The 26805-nt window shown below is 36.7% G+C and overlaps 1 protein-coding gene across 1 annotated transcript in view; it reads left to right on the top strand.

The window, feature by feature from the left end:
• GSTCD (glutathione S-transferase C-terminal domain containing) overlaps positions 1–26379 on the top strand; it is a 137391-nt gene extending 111012 nt beyond the window's left edge. Inside the window, exons 9-12 of the mRNA XM_054591661.1 lie at positions 17187–17320; positions 19132–19162; positions 22458–22527; positions 25835–26379. Coding sequence (XP_054447636.1) covers positions 17187–17320; positions 19132–19162; positions 22458–22527; positions 25835–25971 — 372 coding nt within the window. The 3' untranslated portion in view covers positions 25972–26379. The remainder of the gene's footprint in view (positions 1–17186; positions 17321–19131; positions 19163–22457; positions 22528–25834) is intronic.
• The last annotated feature ends 426 nt before the right edge of the window (positions 26380–26805 follow it).

The following is a 26805-nucleotide window of genomic DNA, read 5'->3' as shown; positions in this document are numbered from 1 at the left end:
ATATCTCAGAACAGTTTATTTTCAAGTTATATCTATTTAATTTTTTCTATTTTACCCATATAAATTTTAATATGATTATGATTTATCAAGGTTGAGTGCTTAATTACAAGCTCATTTCTATTTATGTATGTTAGGGTACAATTTAGAAGATGCTAATGCAATTATAGACTGTAATTAAGTAACACTTTTGATGAGTAATTTATATAATCTTTTTTAAAAGATAAAGAGCTTGAGAAATTATATATTCTGCAAACACAATTTAGAAAAATCATTAAGGCAAATGGAGGACTTCCAGGTAAAGAGGACAGACAGAGGTATTTCAACCCTCTCCTCTCCAAGAAAGATCATGTCCCCAAATAACAAGAACCAGAAAAATTGTCCTCTATTATTAATGAAATTACATTCAGCTTTCTGTAACTTGAATCACAATATCTGAAGACGGAAAGCAGATGGAAGAAAAATGATAACATTACATAGAGAAGAAGAAGATCAAACTTAAATATATGGAGAGAGGGATTGACAAGAGGCCATCAGGAAGTCATTTTGCTCTCACAAAATCCCAGAAAATGTTGGCAATTCAGGATAACAGAAACTCCAGAGAAAGGGGATAAAGAGGGGCTAAAATCATGTTTAATTAAAAAGATATACGGACCCAGATTCTCACCCCTGTCTTGTGTGGACAAGTAATTATTTCTCCCCGACTTCCACAGAAACTGGAAGTGTGTTCTACGAAGACACTGAGTCAGAGAAGCTCCAAATATAGGGATATGAGGCTCACAGGAGGACAAGGGTGACGCACCCTGCTGTGAACAAGGAGTGAGGGAGAATCTGCACGCCAAATGATGGGAAACGTCTCCCTCCCCAACGCTGCCATTTTCCCTTAATTTCAGAACTTCGGAAGCCAAAGTCATCTCCTTAATGAAAGGGATTAAAAGATCCTCCTCTGAAGAATCAGAACTGTTCCCAGAGAAAAGAATTACAGATATAATAGCTGTAATTCAAACAAAACCAGCTGGTCACCTGATCATCCAATCACTAGGGAGGCCCTCCAGTCTTCAAGTCTTTCATTCAGAAATTCCGATCAACTTTTAGTGACTTGCTCTTTTCTATGAACTGACAGCCCGCGAATTTTGGAACATGGAAAACTTCCAAAATAGAAGATAGAAACCAAAGCAACAAACATGAAAAAGGATCTCTGATTCAGGGAGAGATCAGAAAAGATAATGCATTGATGAAACAAGGGTAGAATAAAAAACGAAATGAAACATCAGAGAACTTCTTGGAAATTAATAATATGAGTACATATACCAAAATAAAAAAGGATAAATCTAAAAAATGAAATGTAGAACATTATCTGAAAAAAAAATAGAACAAAAACAAAAAAAAGACAAATAAATGGAAAGAAGTTGTTGTTTTTTTGCAGAATTTTATGGTTTTATTAACACAAATAAATGTGTACACAATCAGTCTATTCCTTTCCTTTGCTGCCCAGCCTGGCATAGCGATTGGTGACTCTGATGGGCAGCAGGGCTGCTCTTTTCAGTGGCTTTATGGTTCTTTGAGGAACTGTGAGCAATCTCAGCACAGTGAGGTTTGTTGCACATCAATAGCACCTCAATCTCCTTGACATTGTGGACCAGGAATTTCTGAAAGCCACTGGGCAGCATGTGCTTTGTTTTCTTGTTGCTCCCATAACCAAGGTTGGGCATCAAGATCTGGCCCTTGGATCTTCTGTGTACCTGACTGTCAATGCTTCCGGGTTTCTGCCAGTTCCACTTAATTGTGACATAACAGTCTGGTGCTGAGTGAACTTCTTGGTCATCTTTTTTGACAATTTTGGGTTTCATGAAGGCTCTGAGAGCAGCCATGGTGCCAAGAAGGAGATGGCTGCCACCTTGGCAGCACCAAGGAAGAGCAAGAAGTTTTTTTGTGTTTTTTTTTTTTAATGGAAACTCAGTCCACAAAATCCAATGGTTTAGTAATAGAAGAACCAGAAAGAGGAAACAGATAAAATGGTGGGGAGGAAATATCAAAGAACTGAAAGAAGAAAATGTGTCAAAAATAATGTGTTTCTTTTGATTGAAAAGCTCACTTGAAAATGGCTTAAACCATGGCACATTGTTGTGAAACTTCAGAATACCAAGGGTGAAAAATAGTTCCGAACAGTTTCCAGAGAAGGAGGAAGGCGGCCATATACAAAAAAAACTGCCGTCAGAATGCCATCATGCTTCTCAAAAGCAACATGGAAAACAGTGAGGCAAGAACTTTAAAATTCTAAAGAAAAATTTTCAGTCTAAAATTATATACCTAATTAAGCTGTCAATCATGTATGAAAGTAATAAAATTTTAAGGTCTCAAGAAAGTGTACATCAAGAAACTAGAAGATTTGCCTCACAAAACAAGAGAGTATATAAGAAAAAGGAGTAAGTGGTAGCCAGTGCAAGGAGGGGTAGGGAAAGTCTTGGATGTTTAAAAAAAAATGTGCAGCACACTTAACTCAGCAGTGAATGGTATATAGAAAGCAATAATAATAAAAACATTGCATGAACACAACTGAAAATTGGAGATGATAATAGTAAGAGAATGATAAAAAGGAAAATGGGAGTATAAATGTGCAAAAATAATCCTAATCTCACATAGCAAAAAATCAATAGATAATGTCTAATATTTACAAATAAAGAGAATCAATATACATTTATGATATAGAAGAACAGATGGATTTCAGAAAATGAAACTAATAAGTTGAAAAGTATTAGCTTCGGTCACCAGATTCTCTTTTATAGATAGGAGAGTGTGTACAGAGCAAGGAGATTTTTGTAATTACATGCCTTTCAACATTATTTGAATTTTAAAGTTAATTACCTATAATTACATGAAAGCTTTTAAAGAGGGGGAACGTGAGTGCAGAGTTGGGACCAAGCTTGTTTTTGTCGAAAACATCTGGTTAAGAATCCTTTGAGAAGTAAAGGCTCAGAGCATGACTGGACTGAGGCTTGGAGCCTCAGTTCAATCTTCTCATTTTGCAGACAGAGAAATTGAGGCTCCAGGAGGGAAAAAGGAACATAATTAGTTAATGTGAGAGCTGGCACTAAAGTCCAGTCAGTGACTTTCTGTTCACTCCCCACAGCTTTTTAAAAAAAAGTTGGGGGAGGGGTGGGAGTAAATGGGAACATAGAGAACTGGAATAAAGCTTGGTGTCAGACAGACTGAGTCTGAATCTTGGCTTCATTACTTGTGACTTTGGACCAGCCACTTAGCCAGTTTGTAAAATGAGGAATAATAACATTTATTTGCATGCTTTGGGCTAGGAAAGGGAAATAAATGTTAAGTGAATCTCAATGAAAATTAGAGTCATAAATATGTCTAAAACAAGCTTAGTTTTTAGGTATGAATAAAGCATAGGCTTACATCTAAAAATGTGCCTTATATTAAAAATCAGCATATGCTTTTAATCAACATATATTCCCTTAGAACATGTTTATTAATATATATTCTCTGAGAGAAGAGTCAACATAGTTTTTTTCATTCCCTAAGAATGAAAAGATGTTGTATCTCTTTATCTAGAGCCTTGCCTTATCTAGAGGCAGCCAGTTGAAAGACTTTATGAGAATGAGTGATGATTAATTTCATTTATTTACTACCACATATAGCAAAGATGTGGATTGAAGTTTCTTGACTGTTCAGTTTTATTTTGCTAACTTATAAGATAGGATAAGTATTGTATTTAGAACCTTTATGATTAATTGAAGAAAATGTAAGGGAAAGGCCCTTAATTTATAGACCATGAATTCTGCAGCATATATCTGGATAAAAAATAATTACATTTACTTTGGAATATTCATGACATCGACCAATCAATGTTTACAAACCTCAATTTTTATCTTTTATTAGAATTTGGTGTATATACAGAGAAGGTGATAGATATTAAGAAACTTGTTGAGACCACTATTCTGAATTCCTTGGGTCAGTCAGTGAAACACTTGTTTGCTATGATGTCAGCTAAAGATTGATTAAATGTGTTTCCCCTTACACATTAGCCTTCATTAGATACTCATAGTTGATGTTTTGATGTTCTTTCTACAGTTGTCAAATCTGGTGTGTATTACATTAATAAATTTATCCCATGTGTATTATACTACAAATTCTCTGGGTCAGATGCTTGAAAAATAATTAGAGCCTTGGCCACCAGGTGGGTCAGTTGGTTGGAGTGCTGTCCTGTGCACTAAAATGAGTTTGATTCCCTGTTAGGGCATATACCTAGGTTGCAAGCTCAATCCCTGGTCACAGCACGTATGGGAGGTGGCCAGTTGATATTTCTCTCTCACATCAATGTTTCTTTCTCTCTCTCTGTCCCCCCTTCTGCCCATTTATCTTTCTCTAAAATCAATAAAAGCATGTCCTCAAGTGAGGGTTAAAAATATATAACTAATTTTTAAAAAATAAAAATAAGTGTAGTTTAGAAATTAGATTGCATATAATACTGCCACTAAGAATATTTTAAGAAAAAAATAATGAATATTTTAAGAAAAAAATAATATATTTTTTCCCTTTGTCACTTTATGTGCAAACATCATTTCTTTTCCTCATAAAGCAATTGTGATCCTAAGATTGATATTCAGAAATCCTTAATTTAAAAAAAAAAAAAGAAGGTCTTGCCCTGGCTGGTATAGCTAAATGGATTGAGTGCTGGACTGCAAACCAAAGGGTCACCAGTTCAATTCCCAGTCAGGACACATGCCTGAGTTGCAGTCCCAGTAGGGGGCGTGTGAGAGGCAACCACACATTGATGTTTCTCTCTCTCTCTCTCTTTCTCCTTCCCTTCCCTTCTCTCTAAAAATAAATAAAATCTTTAAAAATAAAAGATGGTCTTAAGTTTCCTTCCAGCTCCAAAGATGCTGGTTGAAGCATGACATTCATGATACAATGGAAAGAGCGTGAGCTTTTTGAGTCAGACTTAGATTCAGAAATCATCTAGAATGCTTGCTGGCTAGGTGATCTTGGACATGTTATTACAGATGGAGGTAATAAGAGCTACTGAAAGTATTAAATTAATGAGGAAAATTAAATGATGAAACTAAGAAAAAAATCTATCTGTTATACGTAAAAGATTTTGACGTCTAACAAATCCTGAATACATGCCCCTTCCCTATTGTGCTGTAATTTTCAAAGATATTTAGTTGGACCAGTGAGTTAAATGAAATGGCAGGAAATGTATTTGTAGAGTAGTTATTTATGATGGAGGCCCCAAACTGTCTGAATTAGGATCCTTAATTTGTTGTGTAAGGCGGAACAAGAAACTTAACCTCTCTGGGCCTCCGTTTGCTCATCTTAAAGTAGATATTTGCACAACCATACTCATACAGCACTAATCACAATAGCCAAGAGGTGGGAACAACCCAATGTTCCCACCTCTTGGTAATAAGGACAGATGAATGGATAAGCAAACTGTAGTACACATGTGTAGGGATATTATTCAGCCTTTTAAAAGAAGGAAATCCTGTCATATGCTGCAACATGAATGACCCTAGGGGGCATTATGCTTAATGAGAAAAGCCAGTCACAAAAAGACCAATATGATTCCACTTATATGAGATATCTACGGCAGTCATACACACAGAAACAGAAAGTAGAATGGTGTGCAGTGTTTTACTCTTCTTTATAACCCCTGTGATTCACACCCATTAGACACATAAAATAACTTTGTTTTTTAAACTTAAACAGTTCCCATGTTGAGTTAATTAATGTATTAAATAGTTTGGATTCAGTTGTTACTATTAGTAGAGCATAGAAAAGGAACCATATTTTTGACTTTCATATTCCCAGCCACTACCATAATATTGATACAGAGGAAATGCCCAGTGGTTGTTGAATGAATTAATGAATGAATTATGAATGAATGAATTGTGCAGTTTCTAGAACTAAAGTAGTTAATTATAGACTTTTGTTATTAAGAAGAAAGGCTAACAAATTCCTCAAAAAAAATCACTCAACTTCACATTCCTGCAGAAATTCTTTACACCAGATGTTTGATGATTTTTTAACGCATATTTCTTTTAGTAAGAATTACAATAAGATAGAAAAATTGAAATTGCTAATGTGAACGTTAAGGCTTAAGACTGATAGATTTTCATCTGCATTAGTGTTCTATTTCTGTTGTAACAAATGACCACAAACTTGGCAGCTTATTATAACACAAATTTATTATCTCACAATTCTACAGGTCAGAAGTCCACGTGGGCTCACTTAGTCTCTCTGCTCCAGGTGCCATTAGGTCAAAGTGAGGCACTAGCTTGGTTTGGTTCTTTTCTGGCAGGAGAATCCACTTCCAGGTTCATTCAGGGGATTCAGTTCCAAGCGATCGTAGGACTGGGGCTCCGGCTCCCTGGCTGACACAGCTGGGGTTGCTGTCAGCTGCTGTAGGGCTGCCCACGGTCCCTGGCTTCCAGCCTCCTCACCTGGAAAGCCCACAGTAGGGCATCAGTCCTGCTCAGGCTTCCAGTCTTTGGCATTTCCTTCTGTCTCATCCCCCCTGCTTCCTACCTGAGGAAGTTCTCTATTTTAAGGCCACCTGTGATTAGATTGAGTCCACCTATGTAATCCAGAATAATCTTGCTGTTTTAAGGTGCTTAATCTTATTTACATCTGCAAAAAATTCCTTTTTACCATGTTGACAGGTTCTAAGTATTAGGATGTGAGCATCTTTGAGTAACCCCTCTGTCTACCCCAGTATCACTGTCTCTTTTTTCTTGCAGTTTTTGTGTTTACATGACCATGCCATTTCTCCTTTTGAGTTTTCCGTATTATAGATTTTGCTGATCACATGCCCCCAATGTTGTTTCACATATTAACTTGTTCCCTAAATTGTCTAGAAATTGGTAGTTAGATCTTGAGTGTAGCACATAGTCAGATCAGGTTCTCATTTGGGTGAGACGGCATCAGAGGTGGTGGCGTGTTCTCTCTACATGCACTTACCCCTGGCTGTCCCTAGTATGACATTAGCAGCATTCCTAATCATTGCCCCGAGCTCTATTATGTAGAGATTATGAAATGATGATATTATTCTGATTTTATCATTCTGCCTTAATTTACTTTTATTTATCAACTATTTGGTTACACTGAAATGTAGTTCAGATAGGAAATGACAGATAAAACTTGTTTCTTTTCTTACATTTTCCAGTTTTCAAAGTGAATTGGTTATCTACCAAAAATAACCAGTTAGTATTTTTCAGTTTGATTATTGACTCATCAACTTAATATTTGAAATATTTCATTCCATTGTCATTGATGCTCAAATATCCCCATCTTCATTTAATGGGAATGTGTTGCAGCTGGCCCCTGAGTTTTTCTGATGAGGCTGCGAAAGTATTGACAGCATCCATCCTTTCAGTGTAACAAGCTGTTCCAGCTCATCTTGTGTATTTCCTGCCTCATCAGCTATTTCTCCATGGAGCTCTAAATTCTTTTAGAGAAAATGATTACCGCAATCTAGATACTAGGAATGGTCATCGTTACCAAGTTGGTATTTATTTCTGGGCTTCTCAGTGGTCTGAGCTAGGCAATACTTCCTTCTTTCTTTTCTTTTTTTTAACAAAATCATCATGGATTCATACTGATACTTCCATTGTAAATTCAGGATGATGAAATTTGAACTTAGCCTCATTTATTTATTGTGTATCTCTTCTTTCTCGTATGCTAAAAATAAAAATCTGTTTCCTAATGACATCAGCATATTTCTTGTTTTAACTCAAAATATATTAGAATTCTAAATAAGCATTACAATTACAGAAAGTAGTTTGAGAGTTTTTTTAACATTGTTTTTCGTTTAATATTATCTTCCAGAGCCATGTAGAGAGACATTCCTCATCTCTTTTTGGAGCTGCAGAGTACTTTATTATGTTTATTCATCAGTCCTCTTATATGTGACAAATTGGCTAGTTTCTATTTTGTTGTTATTTTAAATGTTGCTTCAATGAATAAATCTTTTTTATATTTTTGCCAGTGTGCCCCTTGAACAAATTTTTGGAAGTGGGATCACAAATAACATGTGTAATTATGCTGAATATTACCAAAATCCTCTTCCATAGGGATGTGACATTTTTGTTTCCCCACAGCCTAACCCATACACTGGCATCCAAAAACTTTTAGGATTTTTATTATTTTAATAGGTGATAATATCTTAACGTAGTCTAAATACATATGTCTCTTAATTTGAGCAGTACTAAATGATTTTGGTTTAAGGCCTATTTGTATGTTTTTGTTTGGGAACTGTCCAAATCTGTTGCCCATTTTTCTATCAGATTATTAGGCTTTTTCTTTATTTTTAGCAGCTTGTTATATATGAGGGATATTAATCCTTTGTTTATGCTATAAATTGCAAGTCTTTTTCTTTGTTGTTTGGGTTTTTACTTGTAGTTTTGGGGGAGTTTTGCCATTTTAAAGGGTTTTAATTTTTTTTTTTTACTTTCTCAAATTTATTAATCATCCCCCTTATTGCATGGATTTTCAGACATAGTTGGGAAAGTATTGCCCATTCTCCTAAGTTATGGAGGAATTCACTCATCTTTTTTTTTTTTTAATTTTAAACCTCTAATCCATTTGAAATTTTTTATGTGTAGTAAGAAGAAAGGATCTAATTGTATTTTTTATATACCTATCTGTTAACCCAACATTACTTTTTTAAAAAGTTCATGTTTTCCCTAGCAGTGGAAAGCACCACCTGTGTTGCATGCTAAACATCCATATCCTCATGGTTTCACAGATCAATATCTCTTCATTATTTTCCTGTTATTTCTTTTTTCTTTTTTTTAAATTTATTTTCTTTATTTTTTCAAATACGTTTGTCTTTGCCTTCCCCCCACCACCTTCCCCTGCCCCCTCCCCCCTCCCTCCCTCAATCCTTCCCCTTTGGTTTTGTCCATGAGACCTTGCTACACGTTCCCCGACCCTCCCATTCCCTGTTATTTCTGACCTGCATTTGATAACAATGGAAATTAGGAACATGCAATGTAATAAAATCTTTTAGACCTAAAACCTATCATGTAAATAATGCTTGGATTTCATTGTTTTGTTTAAGTGAGGGAAATAAACTCATTCTTTTGCATATAGCATTGGTAATGTGAACATAAGAGAGATATATAAAAGTAAATTAGTGGACTTCCAGTCAAGATGTTGGCATAGGTAAACATGGCTCACCTCCTCGCACAACCACACCAAAATTGCAGCTAAATTATAGGACAACCATTACTCAGAATCATCATAAATAAAGTGGAATGGAAGTCTGACAACTACAGAATTAAAGCAACCCCATCCATACAGACTGGTAGGACAGGTGCAGATGTGGAGCAGGCTGGTCCCACATCCATGTCCAGTGGATAAAAATCCAAAAAAGGTATTTCAGGAGTAAGGAGTTCAAGCCCCACACCATGCCCCCCAGTCCAGGGTTCCAGTGCCAGGAAGATAAATCCCCAAAACTTCTGGCTGTAGAAACCAAGGGGATTGAGTCAGTAGAAGAAACTTCTGGAGTCCCAAGCAGTTCCCCTTAAAGAACCCACACATGGACTCACCTACTCAGACTCACTCCCTCTGAGCTCCAGCACCAGGGTAGCAGCTTGAAAGGCACCAGTGGCATACAGAGAGGAACTGAAATGTCTGGCATCATAGTGGGAGCTGGGGGAGAGTTTTCTTACAGACAGAAAGGCAGGCGGAGGCTATTGTTACTCCCCTCCACCCCGCATAGAGCCACAGAGCCAGCAGGCCGGCTCCATGTCTGAGACTTCATCAATCAGATTAACACTGTTTGCCCCACCCTGGAGATCCCCTGAGACTCCATCCCACCCAACTGGGTTGTTTTTTGTTTCTTTATGTTCCAAAACATTGATTTGATTTTTGTCTCATCTACTCTACAGTTGTTTCCCTGTAATTGTTCTTTATTTCAATTAGTGTATCCTTCATTTCTGACTGGATCTTTTTTATGCTCTTGGGGTCCTAAGTTCCTTGAGCATCCTTATAACCGGTGTTTTGAACTCTGCATGTAATAGATTGCTTATCTCCATTTAGTTTAGTTCTTTTTCTGGAGTTTTGATCTGCTCTTTCATTTGGGCCATATTTCTTTGTCTCCTCATTTTGACAGCCTCCCTGTGTTTGTTTCTATGTATTAGGTAGAGAGGCTATGACTTCCCCTCTTGGTAGCATGGCCTAATGTAGTAGGTGTCCTGTTATGGACCAACCAAGCTGTTAACAGAGACTTTACAATATGAATGGCTGGTCTTGGCACATGTTTCACAACATCCTAAATGCTATCAAGCAAGAAACAACTGGTCTCAGTGAGCCCCCATCCCCATACCTCTTGCTAAGTGGCCCCAGGCCCGGCACTAGCAGCAGCCAGCCTAGAATCACAGTTTGGCTCCACCCAGTAATCTCCAACGCCAGCACAAGTAGCAGCCATCTCATGTTGCTTTATAACTTATGCAGGGTGACCCTGGACAGAACACAGGTGGGGGCTGAACTGAACTACACCACCCAGGAAACCCCAGAGACTGTGCACCTATTGGACAGCTATAGACCATGTCAGAGCAAGCACCATCCTGCCCCTGCACAGGAAGGGTGGAGGTTGGTGGTCAGTGGTCACAGCCCGTCCATGCAAGCTGATGGACCTAGTTAAATCAATCCCATTGACCTGTCAACAGCAATCAAGGCTCAACTACAGGAGGAGGGTGTACTCAGCCCAGACAAAGGACACACCTCAAGTACTCAGCTTGGGTGTTAGCGGCAGCTAAGCCCCTGGACACTATAGGACATCTACTACCTACAAAAAATAACCAATCAGAACAACCAGGAGACAGAAGATTTAAAAAAAAATAAAAAAAACAAGGATAGTGTAAGCAGCCTCTAGGACAATTTCAAGAGGTCCAACATTTGCATTATAGGGGTACCAGAAGGAAAAGAGAAAGAGCAAAAAATTGGAAATCTATTTGAAAAAATAATGAAAGAAAACTTCTATAGTTCAGTGAAAGAAATAGACATACAAGTCCAGGAAACACAGAGAGTCTCAAACAAGATGGGTCCCAAGAGGCCTATGCCAAGACACATCATAAATTAAAATGCGAAAGGTTAAAGATAATGAAACTTTTTTTCTTTGAATTTATCTTTATTGTATTTTTTCCATTACCATTTAGTCCCTTTATCCATCCCTCCCTGCAGCAATCCCCACACTATTTTCTATGCTCATGTGTCTTTTTGCCTTTTGCACAATCTCTCTACCCCTTAATCGCCACCTCCCACTAGCTGTCATCTGCTCTCCATCTATGAGACTGTCTCTTTTTTGCTTATTGGTTCACTTTGTTCATAGATTCCACATATGAGTGGAATCACATGGTATTCGTCTTTCTCTGACTAGCTTATTTCACTTAGCGTAATGTCCTCCAGGTCCATCCATAATGTCAAAAAGGGTAAAATTTTCTTTTTTATGGCCAAGTAATATTCCATTGTGTAAATGACCCATAGTTGTTTTACACATTCATCTGCTGATGGACACTTAGGCTGCTTCCATATCTTAGCAATTGTAAATAATGCTGCAATGATTATAGGGGTGTGTATGTTCTTTAGAATTAGTGTTTTGGGCTCCTTCAGGTATATTCCCAGAAGTGGGATTGCTGAGTCAAAAGGCAGATCCATTTTTAATTTTTGGAGTTATCTCCATACTGCTTTCCACAGTGGCTGTACCAGTCTGCATTCCCACCAACAGTGCAAAGGGGTCCCCTTTCTTCACATCCTCACCAGCACTTTGTTGATTTATCGATGAGCTATTCTGACAGGTGTTAGATGGTATCTCATTGTGGTTTTAATTTGTATTTCTTTGATGAGCAGTGATGTTGAGCATCTTTTCATACCTCTATTGACCATCTGTATGTTCTCTTTGGAGAAGTGTCTAATCAGGTCCTTTGCCAATTTTTTAATTGTGTGGTGTTGGGTTTTTTTGGTGTTGAGTTTTGTAAATTGTTTATAAAGTTTGGTTATTAACCCCTTATCAGATGTGTTGGCAAATATGTTCTCCCATTCTGTGGGTTGTCTTTTTATTTTGTTCACAATTTCCTTTGCTGTGTAAAAACTTTTTAGAATGATGTAGTCCCATTTGTTTATTTTTTTCTTTTATTTCCCTTATTTGGAGGGATATATCTGATAAAAAATTTCTATGAGTTCTGTCTGAGATTTTGCTGCCTATGTTTTCTTCTAGGATTTTTATGGTTATGGGCCTAACATTTGAGTCTTTGATCCATTTTTAATTTATTCTTATGTGTGGTGGAAGAAGGTGGTCTAGCTTCATTTTTCTGCATGTATCTGTCCAGTTTTCCCAACACCATTCATTGAATAAACTATCTTTATCTCATTATATGTGCTTTCTCCCTCTAGCAAATATTAATTGACTATAGAGGTGTAGGTTTATTTCTGGACTCTCTGTTCTGTTCCATTGGTCTATGTTTTTGTTTCTATGTTTCTGAATCTTGAAAGGAATTACACTGAATCTATAGATTGCTTTGGATAATATGGACATTTTTATTATGTTAATTCTTCCTATCCATGTTAATTCTTCCTATCCATGTGCTTCCTCGTATTTGTATCTTCTTCAATTTCTTTCTTCAGTCTCTTATATTTCCCAAGTACAGTTTTTTTAAATTCTTGGTTAATTATATTTCTAGGTATTTTATTCTTTTTGAAACAATCGTGAATGGGATTGTTTTCTCAGTTTCCATTTCTGTTAGTTTCTTATTGGCATATAAAAATGCAACTGATTTCTGGATATTAATTTTGTATCCTGTTACTTGGCTGAATTCATTTTTCAGTCTGAGTAGTTTCTTGGTGTAATCTTTGGGGTTCTCTATGTACAGTATCATGTCATCTGCAAAGAAAGACAGCTTTATTTCTCCCTTTTCAATTTGGATGCCTTTTATTTCTTCTTGTCTGCTTGCTGCAACTAGGACTTCCAGTACTGAGTTGAATAAAAGAGGTAAAAGCAGACACCCCTGTCTTATTCCCAGTCATAAGGGGAAGGTTTGTAGTTTTTGCCCATTAAGTATGATGCTGGCAGTGGGTTTGTCATATATGGCACTTTTTATGTTTAGGTATGTTCCTTCTGTTCCCACTTTGCTGAGAATTTTGACCATAAATGGGTGCTGGATTTTAATCAGATGCTTTTTCCGCATGTATTGATACGAACATGTAGTATTCATCCTTCATTTTGTTTATGTGGTGAATCACATTCATTGATTTGCAGATGTAGTACCAACCTTGCATTCCTGGAATAAATCCCACTTTATCATGGTGTATGATCTTTTTGATGCATTGTTGTATTTGGTTTACTAGTATTTTGTTGAGGATTTTTGCATCTATGTTCATTAGAGATATTGGCGTATAGTTTTCTTTCTTTATAGTGCCTTAAATATAAAGAGAGAATTTTAAAAGCAGCTAAAAAAAAGTTAATTACTTACAGCAGAGTTCCCATAAACTGTCAGCTGATTTCTCAAAAGAAAATCTGCAGGCTAGAAGGGATTGGCAAGAAATATTCAAAGTCATGAAAAGCAGGAACCTACAGCCAAGATTGCTGTACCCAAAGAAGATATTGTTTAGAATTTTAGGACAGATAAAGAGCTTCCCAGACAAGAAAAAACTAAAGGAGTTTATCATCACCAAACCATTATATGAAATGTTAAAGAGACTTATTTAAGAAAAAGAAGATGAAAACTATGAACAATAAAATGTCAATACATACATATCTTTCAACAATTGAATCTAAAAAAACAACCTAAGCAAACAAGAACTGAGACAGAATTATGGATATGGAGACTGTTTTGATAGTTGTACATGGGTTGATATCCCCGCCAGATGGGACGGGGATAAGGGGAACGGGTGAAGAGGTGAAGTTATTAAGAAGTCCAAATAGGTAGTTACAGAGTAGCCATGGGTCTGTAAAGTACAGTATAGGAAATGGGGTAGAAAAGAACGTATACGCATGACCCATGGACATGAACAATAGTGTGGGGACTGCTTGAGGGAATGGTGGGTGCTGGGTGAAGGGGGGCAAAGGAGGAAAAATTGAGACAACTGTAATATCGTAATCAATAAAATATAATTAAAAGGAAAAAAAGTAAATTGTCTAAACTTTCCTGTAAGAATCTTAGGAGGGTTGTGTGGGGAAGCAGCCTGTTATAATTAATGCCTGAGGTCAGGGTCCTGCTTCTCAGGGGCTGCTTTGTTGTGGGTAGTTGCTTAATCCCCAGAGCCTTAGCTTTCTCCTTAGGAAATGGAGGTAATAAAATCTTTCAGGGCTGTTGTTCCTATAGAAAGATACATGGAAAGATTTGCATGCAATTACTCAGCTGTAGCACCACTACATAAAGGGAATTCTGCAAGTGTTGGTTCTCTTTTCTCTCCCTCCAGAGAAAAATGCATCTGTAATTTTTACTATGAAATTTTCTCTAGCTACTCATGAAAATAAGAACTAGCCTTATTTTTGCACTGCAAAGCTGATCAAATAAAAAGGTTAGATGAGAAACCAATGTTGTGTATTCTCTCAGTTATACCGTAGTTGTTGTTGCCTTCACTGGATAACAGCCTAAGTTCAGTTTTTGGAGTGAAACAAAAAAATGGGTTGACAGCAATCATAGGAACTGTTGATTTCTCTGTAGTTGATGTAAGCTTAGGAGGAGGAGAGAATTCAGGAAAAGGATTGAGAACAGAGATCTTGCTTTTCTCTTCCCAGTACAACATTGTTTTTTGGTTTTCTAGTTCAAGGTGGGAATCTGGCTTTTATTATTTCACATTCAGAAATTTCCAGAAAATCTTCTCTTCACTCTAAATGCCCTTGCCTACCTTCAAGTTGAGAGATCTGTCCTTAGAAAGGACAATTGTAATGTAATACAATTTGCTTCTGTCCAGAATAAAATGGAAATGTTAGCAATTTTTTTTTTTTTTTACAAAATGCTTTATCTTTCAGGATTTCTGCATCTGATTTTCTTTCATATAGTCCTATTTTTTTGTTTATCCTAATAATTTTCAAAATCATCTACGTTATTTTGTAATTCAGTATAGATATATTTAATGAATTTACTTTGAAAACATCTTAAAAAAATTTTTTTACTTTTTTAAGTATATTATATTGATTATGCTATTACAGTTGTCCCATTTTTTTCTCCCCTTTATCCCCCCCCACCCTGCATCCCCCTCCCTCCAGCACTTCCCCCCTCCTTGGTTCATGTCCATGGGTTGTACATATAAGTTCTTTGGCTTCTCCATTTTTTATACTATTCTTAACCTCCCCCTGCCTATTTTGTGCCTACCAATTATGCTGCTTGTTCCCTGCACCTTTTCCCCCATTCTCCGTCCCCCCACTGGTAACCCTCCATGTGATCTCCATTTCTGTGATTCTGTTCCTCTTCTTGTTTGCTTAGTTTTTCTTTCTGTTTTTGTTTTTTAAGTTCAGTTGTTGATAGTTTTGAGTTTGTTGTCATTTTACTATTCATAGATTTTGAATTACTTCTTTTTCTTAGATAAGTCCCTTTAGCATCTCACATAATAAGGGCTTGGTGATGATGAACTCCTTTAGCTTTACCTTCTCTGGTAAGCACTTTAACTGCCCTTCCATTGTAAATGATAACTTTGCTGGATAGAGTAATCTTGGATGTAGGTCCTTACTTTTTATGACTTTGAATACTTCTTCCCTGTAAAGATTGCCTGTAAGGTTTCTTTGAGAAATCAGCTGAGGGTCTTATGGGAACTCCTTTTTGTAAGTAACTGTCTCCTGTCCTCTTGCTGCTTTTAAGATTCTCTCCTTATCTTTAATCTTGGGTAATTTAATTATGATGTGCCTTTATGTGTTTCTTCTTAGATCCAACTTCTTTGGGACTCTCTGAGTGTCCTGGATATGCATGTCTAGTACCTTCACCCGGCTGAGGAAGTTTTCCTTCATTCTTTTTTCAAATAAGTTTTCAGTTTCTTGCTCTTCCTCTTCTCCTTCTGGCACCCCTATTCAGATGCCCAATTCAGATATTGGCACATTTAAAGTTGTCCTAGAGGTTCCTAACCCTCTCTTCCTTTTTTTTTTTTTTTTTTTTGAGTTCTTGTTTCTTTATTCTCTTTCAGTTGGATGTTTATTTCTTCCTTTTGTTTCAAATTGTTGATTTGAGTCCTGGTTTCCTTCCCTTCACTGTTGATTTGAGTCCTGGTTTCCTTCCCTTCCCTATATATTTTTTCTTTATTTCAATTTGTATAGCCTTCATTTCTTTCTTTTTTTTTTGTGACCATTACTCAATCATTTCTGTGAGCATCCTGATGACCAGTGTTTTGAACTCTGCATCTGATAGCTTGGCTCTCTCCTTGTCACTTAGTTCTTTTTATGGAGTTTTGATCTGTTCTTTCATTTGGGCCATACACCTTTCTCTCAGTGCACTTGTTACCTAAAATCATTTTTAGAATTATTTTTCTTTTCATGAATTATTGAAGCCTCAGTCATGACTTCAATTTTTAATTTTTTTGTAAATTTAACCATTGAAAGTACTTTATACAATTCCTTGTTTAATGGTACAAACTGTTATGAATACGAAAATATGCTATATAAATATGACTTAATAAGTTTTTACAAAGCACTAATTACATTATATTTACTCAGCATTTTAGAAAATGCCTTCAGTTACATTTTTACTTAATCTTTACAGCAGTCATGTGAATCATAGTTTATAGTTGAGGGGATGAAGGCCCAAGGAAATTAAATTTTTAGTGCCCAGGCTCACATAGCCAACTAGAATTCTAGACTAGAAAGAATTCTGACTTTAATCTAGTGTTCTTGCATTAATGCTACAACTGAACTAAATTCATAAAAGCAAGAGCACTAGTTTAGACATGCATACATATTATATTTTCCATATTTAACATGTTGTCAGATTCTCCTCCAAATTAATCTTATGCTTCATTTACAATATTCTATTTGTAATTTTTCAACGTTGCTTAATTTTTTAAATTAATATGAATAGGTAACTAGGTCTTTGGTGTGTCCAAATGAGAACTACTATGGAATAATATTCTGGTAACTTGAAACCTCTTGAGGGTAAGTCCTCACATAAAGTATCTTTTAAAAAGGCACAAAAACAGCACTGCTAAGAAAGACCCTAGTGCTAAGGCCTGGTTTTGTTTTCCAGGTGGTGTTGCATGCTTGTGGAGTGGCAACAGACATGGTGATTGAGCTCTGCATCAAAACACGGGCTTCCTTTGTCACCTGCCCTTGCTGTTACGGTTTCATTCAGAATACCTCCAAGTTCAATTTTCCAAAAAGGTGAAAGTTAGTTCACCTAAGGCAGCAATACAGAGATTAAACCAATGCACAAAACTCTTGATATAAAATTGCAACGAGATTTCAGTTTTGAGTTCATTTCCTCTTCCTGCAATGGCAAGTATTGTGTATAAGATAGATGAGGAAGAGAGGATCTCCTCTATGTCTGCTTGGTTTTTCTCCTGGATCCAGCTCCTGCTGAAATTTAGAAGCAAGTCCATCTAGGAGTCAGATGACTGAGGTATAACAGCTTCAGCACCTCTCTGTGTGCTTCTCAATGGAAATCAATACCCATGACAGGCAGTAGGTATAGCGGTTAAATGCTTAGGACCCGGAACTATTTCACCTGGGTGCAAATATTGGCTCCTCATTCTTTTACACATTGTTTCACCTCCAGTAAGTCACTTAAACTCTTTTTTTGCCTACATTTTCTCATCTACAAGATGAGGTTTATTATCGTAAATTACCTCAAGGTTTTGGGGGGAATTGAATGATATATATGTAAAGCACTTAGAAGCAGCATAGAGTTAAGTACTCAATAAACGTATGCTGTTGCTAGGTACAGTAGTAGCAGTAGTTTTTTTACATACTGCTGATGGATGGGGATGATTAACCTGAAAGATCAACAGCCATTTTAATTCTCGTCACTTTAACTCAGCTTATTGGAGGGCCACACTCTTGGTGTTCATGATATTTCATTCTCTGAGACATAGTTACTGAGAATCCTGCTGATCACTTTAACTGTAGAATGGATTAAATGTGTTAGTTTTGGAAAGTCTATCCTATATGTCAAAAAAGACTTCGTATCATTTCCATCATAACTTTTAAGAAAACTTATAATTTATTTTTCATTAGTATTTATACTTAAAGCATCTAAGTAATTTAAAATTAAAAGCACAAATAATAGCCTTCGTATTCTTTGTCTTTCATTGCGTTGTTCTCTACTACAATTTGCAACTAGTTGATAGAAAAACCAAAGGAACTATGGAGAAGCAAAAAATAAAATATAACTTGAGGTTTATTCAATAGTTGAAATTTCACTTTATTCTAAATCTATTTAGATAAAATATATATTTCATAACCCACCAAGGAATTTCAGTCTAGCACTAGAAAGATTCTTAAGAATGCTAATTTGAGTTGCTCAGCCTGCAGTCTCAATGTAATATCCGCCAACGTTATCACATCTCTGTAGATTTACTGACATTTGCCTGCCTTTGTCCCTGGAGAACAAGGGCCAGATACCAGACAACTAGGTACGGCCCTCACCCCCCAGAGACTGCTCACATTACTCGCACTAGCCAATCCTAAGCCTGGGCACCGGCCTTGCCATTCCTTCCCAGGGGATCTGCAGTAAAGGCACATTCCCTCGGCCTCCTGACCCCCTGGTACTCCCCCATGTGGTCCTACATGGCATGACATGCCCCTCCTCTCCAAAACTGGGAGGAGCAAACTGTTTTTTCAATGGCAGTCCTCTCCTGAATGTTGGACCCTCCACACCTGAATAGCAATAAAACCCACATTTTAAAACGGATGCACTCATGTGGGGAAGAGAAAAAAAAAAGGGATTGTACTTCTCTAATAGTGTAAACAATCTTTGAAGGAAATTTTTTTAATTAATAACATACTGATGGTATGCTTTTGCCTTTTTTATAAAGACGTTTCAAACTGTCACAGTTTTTAGTTCAGGATAGCATTCTATACTCTTCAGATAAAATGTATTTTTTTGTTTATAATTTAGTTCCTTCAAGACTATTTCTACTCTTAAAATTTAATGTTTAAAATGATGACTAATTTGTTTTTCTTTCCTATTTCAGTGAACAATTTAAGAAAACTTTATCATACAAGGTAACCTTTAAAGACCTAGAGATGTATTCCTATAGTATACTTTTTTTAATCTCTTCTTTATATGTTTTACTCTCAGATTTCTAATGGAGTACATAATCTATCGTTATATTTGAATTACTTATGAACATCATGTGGATTTTCTTTTTGAAATCAATGTTACTCTTTGAGTAGTAGACGAGATTTTGTACAGGGCCTGACTGTTTACCCTACTTGCAGGCCAACTAGTTAGCCTGCTGCAGATTCATGGGTGCCGACAGCAGACCGGAGACTCCAGCGTCAGGGACAAACACAGCTATTGCCCACAGTGATGGGAATAGCAAGGCTGTCATGTCTGCACTGATGGCCTGAGGCCCAAGTGCCGCAGGGCAAGTCAAAAAGAGCCCCATGGCACCTACATACACAGTGAGGTGTACTACAGGAGAAGAAACCTGAGCTTAGGAAGCCCAAATATTTTAAGATTTAATCTTTAAGTAAACATGCCTGCCCTTTGCTCCAGAGGAAGACACTATAAAGTTTCCAAGGCTGTTTACTCTCTAAATATCTTTGAAAGGAAAAGCTGAAACAGAGGCAAAATTTTCAGTAAAAGGTAAGATAGTAAATATTTCAGGATTGGCCAGCCACTTACAAATATCCCCCATATTCTAGATTATCCTTCTCTTTGTTGTAGGTTTGCAAACCTTTAAAAATGTAAAAAACAAACAAGCACACAAAAAAAAACAATCTTAGCTTTGGAGCCCTACAAAATCGGGTCACAGGCTAGATTAGGCTTGTGCGCCTTCGTCTGCCAACCTCTGATCCGGAACAAAGGCAGTGCGTCTGCTCACAGACGCAAAGGCACACAAGAGACTCACAGAGGATCATCTCCCAGCACGTTGTACCGCTGTGGGTTGCCAACCTGAGCAGAATGGTTTCCACCTCTCTGAACATCACTGTTAATTAATTAAATGATCAATAACATGACATAATGAAATCTAAGAAAGGATAATGTTTGAGAGAAATACATAAATAAACCTATTAAAAATTAATAAATTAGTTTGGATTTTGAGTTTAGTTAATGTCACTTCTTGCACAGACTTACTAAAAATATGCGGTGTCATTTTATACACCAGCCCCTGCCTTCTAGGAGTTTTATTTTATTCCCTTTCCAACAGTGAAATAGTGAGGTACAGTGCCCTAAAAATGTTCATTCTACCACATCGACACCTGTATCTCCTTCACCTCTACATTTTAAGGGCCCAGCTCCAACTCTGTCTCCTACCCTCCCCTCTCCCCAGCCCCCACCTCCACTCATCCATGTATAGACAGAATCTGTGGAGAAAAAAGAAACTTCAGTGTTCATGCTTTTATTCAAACCAGAACTTTTCTCACCTTTGCCTGCTAGATTTAAATCTGCATATCCTAGGGAACTATAAGGTTTTGAGAGGAACATTAGGATCCCAGGGACTTTATTTTCATAACGTTCAAGACACCTCACCTTTCTCTCAAGGCCCTGCTAATGAAGTAGAAAATGAATTGAAAATAGATAAAAACTAGACCCTTGTTTTTAATCCCGCCTTGAGTGATCCTAGGTAAAGCAAATTCTGAGAGAATTTATGGAAAACATCTAGGGTAATGAGGTCAGGTGCCAGTCCCCCTGCCTAGAAAAGAAAGAAAGATAGAATCAAAAGAGCTGGGGCACCCAGACTCTCCCAGAAAACCCTCTGGTACCCAGTTCATCTCCATCCCCTCTTTTTCCCATACCCATCCGAGCTGCCTGGCGCCCTGCATTTTTGAGGGTCTTAGATGTACATGCTCTATACAGAAGTCTTCTTGAACACAGTGGCAAGATGATGTTTCAGTGTTTCCTAACTTAGCCATGATGGGTGGACTAGCAGACAGAACTACATGGACTCGGTGACAAATATCTCGAAATGTTTTTTTGTGTGTGTGCAATTGGCCAGCAGACCTTTACTGACCTTACCTACTGCATGCCTCCCTCTTTCAAAATGTAACTTCTACAGGGAAGAATACATTCCAATAATTTGTGTATTAGTGGGGCTTATCAGGACAAGAGAAACGAACCTTATCTGAGGTTGTGAGTGCCTCAATATTACCTACATTTAAAGTGAATCTTAAATTTAAAAATACCCTGAGAACAGGGCATGCTTTTGTTTCCCTTTCTTCATATTATATAATTCTAAATTCTTTTGCCCCTTTGTGATGCCAATTTATGGAAGCTTAATAAAAGTTATTTATTTAAACCATCTTATTAGTACCCTACACATTGCCACTAAATTTCATCATGAGAACTAAAGTGTTTTTTCACAATGCATTCAAATTGAGAAAGAGTTAGCCCTTCAAAAAGAACCAGCATCACACAATCATTTCAATTGCCTTATTTAAAAATGGCGGCTGCAAAATGAATGTACAAAAAACCAAGAGACAAACAAATGATGAATCTGAGTTGGCTAAGCTGACAGGTGAGATCATTTACACACTTAGAAAGTGCAGCTGTTCTGAATGAACAGTTGTCATGGGAGCACTGCCGTCATCTTGACGGCAACAAATCACTCACCTTTGGCTACCTGCAGATTAAAGAGTGCTGTGCAGACTCATCAGCTCTCATCCCTTTAAAGCCTTATTATTATTATCATTATTATTATTATTACAATCCTTCCTACAATTGTTAAGCAAGAGCAATAATTTCCCTCCAGTTCCCTCGGGTGTACTTTATGGTTCCTCTTAAAACAGAAATAAATCCACTTCACGCAGCCTTTCGGGGTGAGAGGAGAGCCTGTGAGCCAGCCTCCTCTAAAGGGACTGAGTGAAGGGAGAGTCAGGAAAAGCAATGGAGCAGCCAGTGCTCTGCTGGGTATCCAGAGGACTGCAGAAGCCACAAATAGTGATCGTCCACAGTATTTCTTTTCCCTCTGGTAGGGGGAAGAAAAGACCCTTAGCATGGCTCCTTGGATTCAAATTTTATTAAAGGAAAAATGTAAATGAATTTTAAGTCTTTTAGTGTGACATATTATAATCACAAATTGTAACTCTATTTCTGCTAAAATCAACTGTTAAATGGCCCTGGGGATCATCCATGCACCTGTTCCTAAGAGCTACATCTGAAGAGCTGTCTATTTGGAGGGAAAAAAAGTTACTGAGCACCATTTTCTGAAAAGTGCTTATTTAAAACTATTGTGCAGCATTTTATTCAACTAAACAATGTAGAACTCCAGAAAATGAAGCAGTTTTTAAAATTTTTTATAATTTTGAAGCAAAAGATTAAAATAAGCTCAAATCCTATTGCTTTTTCTTTTAGGAACACATGATTCTGTGCAGATTCGCAGATCAGACAGCTGCCCAGCTCCCACCCCAGCGAAGGCTTATAGGTATGTGTTTGCACCGCAGCTGCTCAGTAGATTGCGTACAAGATGCCTGGGAGTGAACACAGCAACTCTGTGTGGAAAGGACTGGTTTATCTGTCCAGAAGAAAGTAAAGTGTAATTTTTCCCAGAAAATTTAATCAATATTGAAAAGGGCTTTGTAACAATAACAATACCTTATCCCATTTTTGTTAACAATACTTTTAAATTAAATACATTTTCAATGTTTGTACATTGAGTAAAATTATTATTTTATGAACAAAGTGAAGGACCTATCAAAAGCTACATAAGAGCATAATAGAGATGGAAATATCAATGATGCCTGCCAAAATTGGTGCATTAAAAATGTTTAAATAAGAATGATAATGTTTTATTTCTTGGAAAAAAGTATACTTGTATATTATTAATCATAGACCAATATATTTGACATTTGTAATGTTAAATATTGCCTAAATCGAAAGACCTACAATTTCATTTCAAGTTTAACTAATAAATTTATCCAAGACTTTGCTCTAGAAAAAGAAATGACATTTAGAAGGATAATAGCAGCTAACAGTTATTGAACATTTAAGTTCTGAGATGAATACCCTTACCCATTATCTCAGTAATTTCTTATAAAAATACTTATGGGGTAGGTACATAGTATTATTTGTACTGGACAGATAGGAGAACTGGGATGAAAGCTTGGCCAGGAGCCTTCTTCAGCTGGTAGATGATGTGGAGCCACAGTATGAACCCAAATTATTTGATTCTAGACAGGAAGCTCTTATCCACCTTTGCAGTGCCCATCAGTGGTGGATTCACATGACTGGAAAACTAGGCTCCAAAAGTAGGGCTCAAAATGACTGAGTGGAGCTAAAATTAGTCTTAAAAATTATTTAGAAAAGCCCCACATCGAAGACCATCCTGGTCTGGAAAACAGATTGCTGTCTCTTTGGCTGAGCACCATATGTAGTCGTTAGCTTTCACTGAGGGACCATGTTATATGAGAACTTGATACCTTTAAACTCTAAAATCAAAGTCAGCATAGAAAGAAAGGCACAGTTGGAGGGGGCTTTGAGACCTGAAGCTGAAGGAACAGTGATTTCCTTTTCTTTCTCACACTCTGGGGAATAAACACGCAGAAGAAGCATCCTCCTTTCTGCCTGCAGCTCTCTCCCTCTCAGTCTCTTTCCCTCTTCGTCCTTTTTCCATTCCCAACACTGATTTGATGTACAATCAAATATATAGAGAGGTATACTTTACATATATATCAAATCACCATATTTTTGTTGTGTATAATGCACACCCACATTTTTGGCCCAAACTTTCAGGAAAAAAACCTTTTGTTTTAATTTTTAATCCAATTATTTATTTATTTACATTTAGAAACAAAATGAATTATCATATTCCAGGGTATTATTTTGCATGTGGATATCGTTACTGCTTTCTAGAGTTACACTTCAAATGCATAAGCATAAATAAAAGAATTAAAAACACTTATATAGATACGGAATTAGTACTGCCCATGTATAATGAGCATCCTTATTTCTCCCTCAGAAATTTGGGCAGAAAGTGCACATTATACATGGCAAAATACAAGTACACTTGATATAACTTCCCTAGATTCAGCGAAGACATAATCGGTGTGGTGGATAGGGGTGCACCTGGTTGATGTTTTAGCCATTAACCCTAAATGCCTAAAGAGGGAGTGGCTGGAAGGGAAGTTGCTAGCTGAGGATGCAAAGCACTTGGCATGACCACTGGCAGGGAAGGAGGGAAAGTCAGGCTCCATCAAACATCTACATCTATACTTTACACAGGTCATACTTTTGTTCTGTTAACATTTTAAAAAGCTTCCCAAACCCCAAAAGGCAGAGTTTCAACAACTGAATTTCAGTTGTAAAGATACTGCTTCAACATGTGAAAACATGAGATTCTTCTATGTAATGGAAGAGAAAAAATTAGCTGAACTGGGACCAAAGCCAAGGCTAAGCGAGCTGCAGTGTAAATGCCGGGTGGGTACTGAAGGAATGTAGAGCATCCCATCTGACAGAGAAGGTTTCATTTTAAATGGAAAAGTAAATGGGGGAGGGGGCGCATTTACAGATGTCTTAAAAGAGAAACGATATTTTAAGAGAAAAAAATGTTAGCCATACAGCTGTTGATGAAGAGGGGGTGATGTAGCCTAAATGGAATTCTAGACATCTCTTTTTGTATCTTTTTATACTGTAACAGTTCATCTTTTTTGGGCATGACCCTTTTAAGGAAAATATACAAAATATTTTAAACCCAAATCTCTCAGTGCCAATTCCTACCTACTGATTTCACCTTCCACTGTTATTCTGTAAGGATTCTTCTGTCTTCTACAGAAGATCTTTTCTATTTCACTTTTCTGTCTTCACTTCTGAAACTGTGTTAATTTAGCAGTTTCTGCTGTCATTTAAATAAATCATTTAGAAATAATGCTTCGGTATTATTATAATTATTGAGGAAAAATTGAAAGAACCAATTAATATGGTGTCAGTAACCTTTTTCAAAGAGGAAGAAGAAGTTTGTATAGTGAATTTAAAGAAGTTGAAAGTATAAAAGCTGTAACTTTGAATATATTCAACCTCAAATCATATTCTTTTCCTGAGCTACTTTTGAAATTAAAGTTTGCATTTGCCAAAAGAACACAAACTTACTGCTTTGCTTGCCAGTCAGGTTTCCTCTTGTTTTCCAAAGATTACAAGGAAAATAGAATACCAGTATTTCATATGGGTTAGAGGAGCTCTGAAAATTAATATTGTGCTACAATCGACATCACTCATCCATCTGAAATAATCAGCACACAATTGAGAATTTTCAAAATATTTTCTATTTCTCCCTTCTTTACTGTCCTAAAAACTCCAGGTGCAAAATGCAACATTCTTTCATATACCCTTTGGTTTGCATGTCATTTTAGATATTCTTTAAAACAGATATTCTTTTTTTACACTATTACAGATATTGTATTTTCAAAGGGCATGAAAAAGAAAAGGTCAATACATGGATTTTTAACCATAGTGGGAAATAGAATCTGTAGTTTTTATTTGAGATTTATGCATAAATACATTTTAGGAGGTTAACATTCTTTAAATTACTAACAGAAACAAATCTTTGAAACGTTATATATTTGTAATTGTTTTCATATTGATTAAGAATTAAATTGAAAGAGACTAAACAAGACCTGGAGGCAAATAGCATTCTCCATATACCTAAAGATTTTTGTCACTGTATAGAGTCCCTTAAACAAATTGAAAGGACACTGTTAGCTGAATGGGGTCTCATGATACCACTGACTGTATTTCAGGAAAACAGTGCATGTGCCTGGTGGATCTGGACCGAGCGAGAGCTGCAGAAGAACATGGCTACTCCGTTCAAGTGATATCCATGGAGCCAGAGAGCTGCTCTCCCAAAAATAACATGATCGTGGGAGTCCCCATTTAGAATGAGACATTCACAGTTGATATTTTGCCATTTGTCTTCATGATGAAAGGCCAGTGGCATTCAGGAGGTTCTTGGCATAACTAGGAAACAACATTAGCCATCTTGAACCCATTGTGCTCAGGAAGGAAAGCAGCAGGAAGATCTTTGAAGAAAAGCTGCCTGCAAAGCATTGCAAATGCTTTTATAACGTGTGATTAAAAGACCACTGGTTTTCATAGTGAGAATCCCCTGACATCTCAGCTGCCAGCAGAATGATACTCTCTAGTTGAGGTTCCATCACTGGAATAACAATTTCCTTCTCAGTTCACAGCTTTTCTGATCTGGCCAACGTGGTGTTCAATTCAAAACAATGTACTTGCAGCCTTTTTAATCATTGAGATATTCAAGTGGAGACCAAACCTAGACTCACTGGGGTTGTTTGTTTGTTTTTGTATTTCTAACAATTGTACTGTTTCTATAATTTTTAAAAAATCTAGTCAGGTAATAAGTGTATGGTTTAACTTTTAAGCTGAAGTGAGCTGGATTTGTGTATCATTTTACATACTCCATTTAAATATAGTTCCCATAAATTGCCTAATGAGACCATCTGTGGTTCAGACATTTTATATGAAGACATTATAAATAATTGCAATATATTTCCCATTATGGGCCCATCTAATTTGGACATAAATTCTAACTAATCAGTAAATACATTAGTTAAATAATTATTTATTATTTTCAAGACCCTGGCCCAAATTCTTATAAGGTACAAAGAGGAATTACAAAGACACAATGTGTTGCCTGTAGGGGGAAATTATCCAGAAGAGAAATTATTAGTTAAGAATTAGTTAATGA

Source organism: Pteronotus mesoamericanus, unplaced genomic scaffold, assembly GCF_021234165.1.
Source record: "Pteronotus mesoamericanus isolate MK-2021 breed Mesoamerican mustached bat unplaced genomic scaffold, CSHL_Meso_final scaffold_232, whole genome shotgun sequence".
NCBI lineage: Eukaryota > Metazoa > Chordata > Mammalia > Chiroptera > Mormoopidae > Pteronotus > Pteronotus mesoamericanus.
This window is presented reverse-complemented; position numbering and strand designations above follow the sequence as displayed.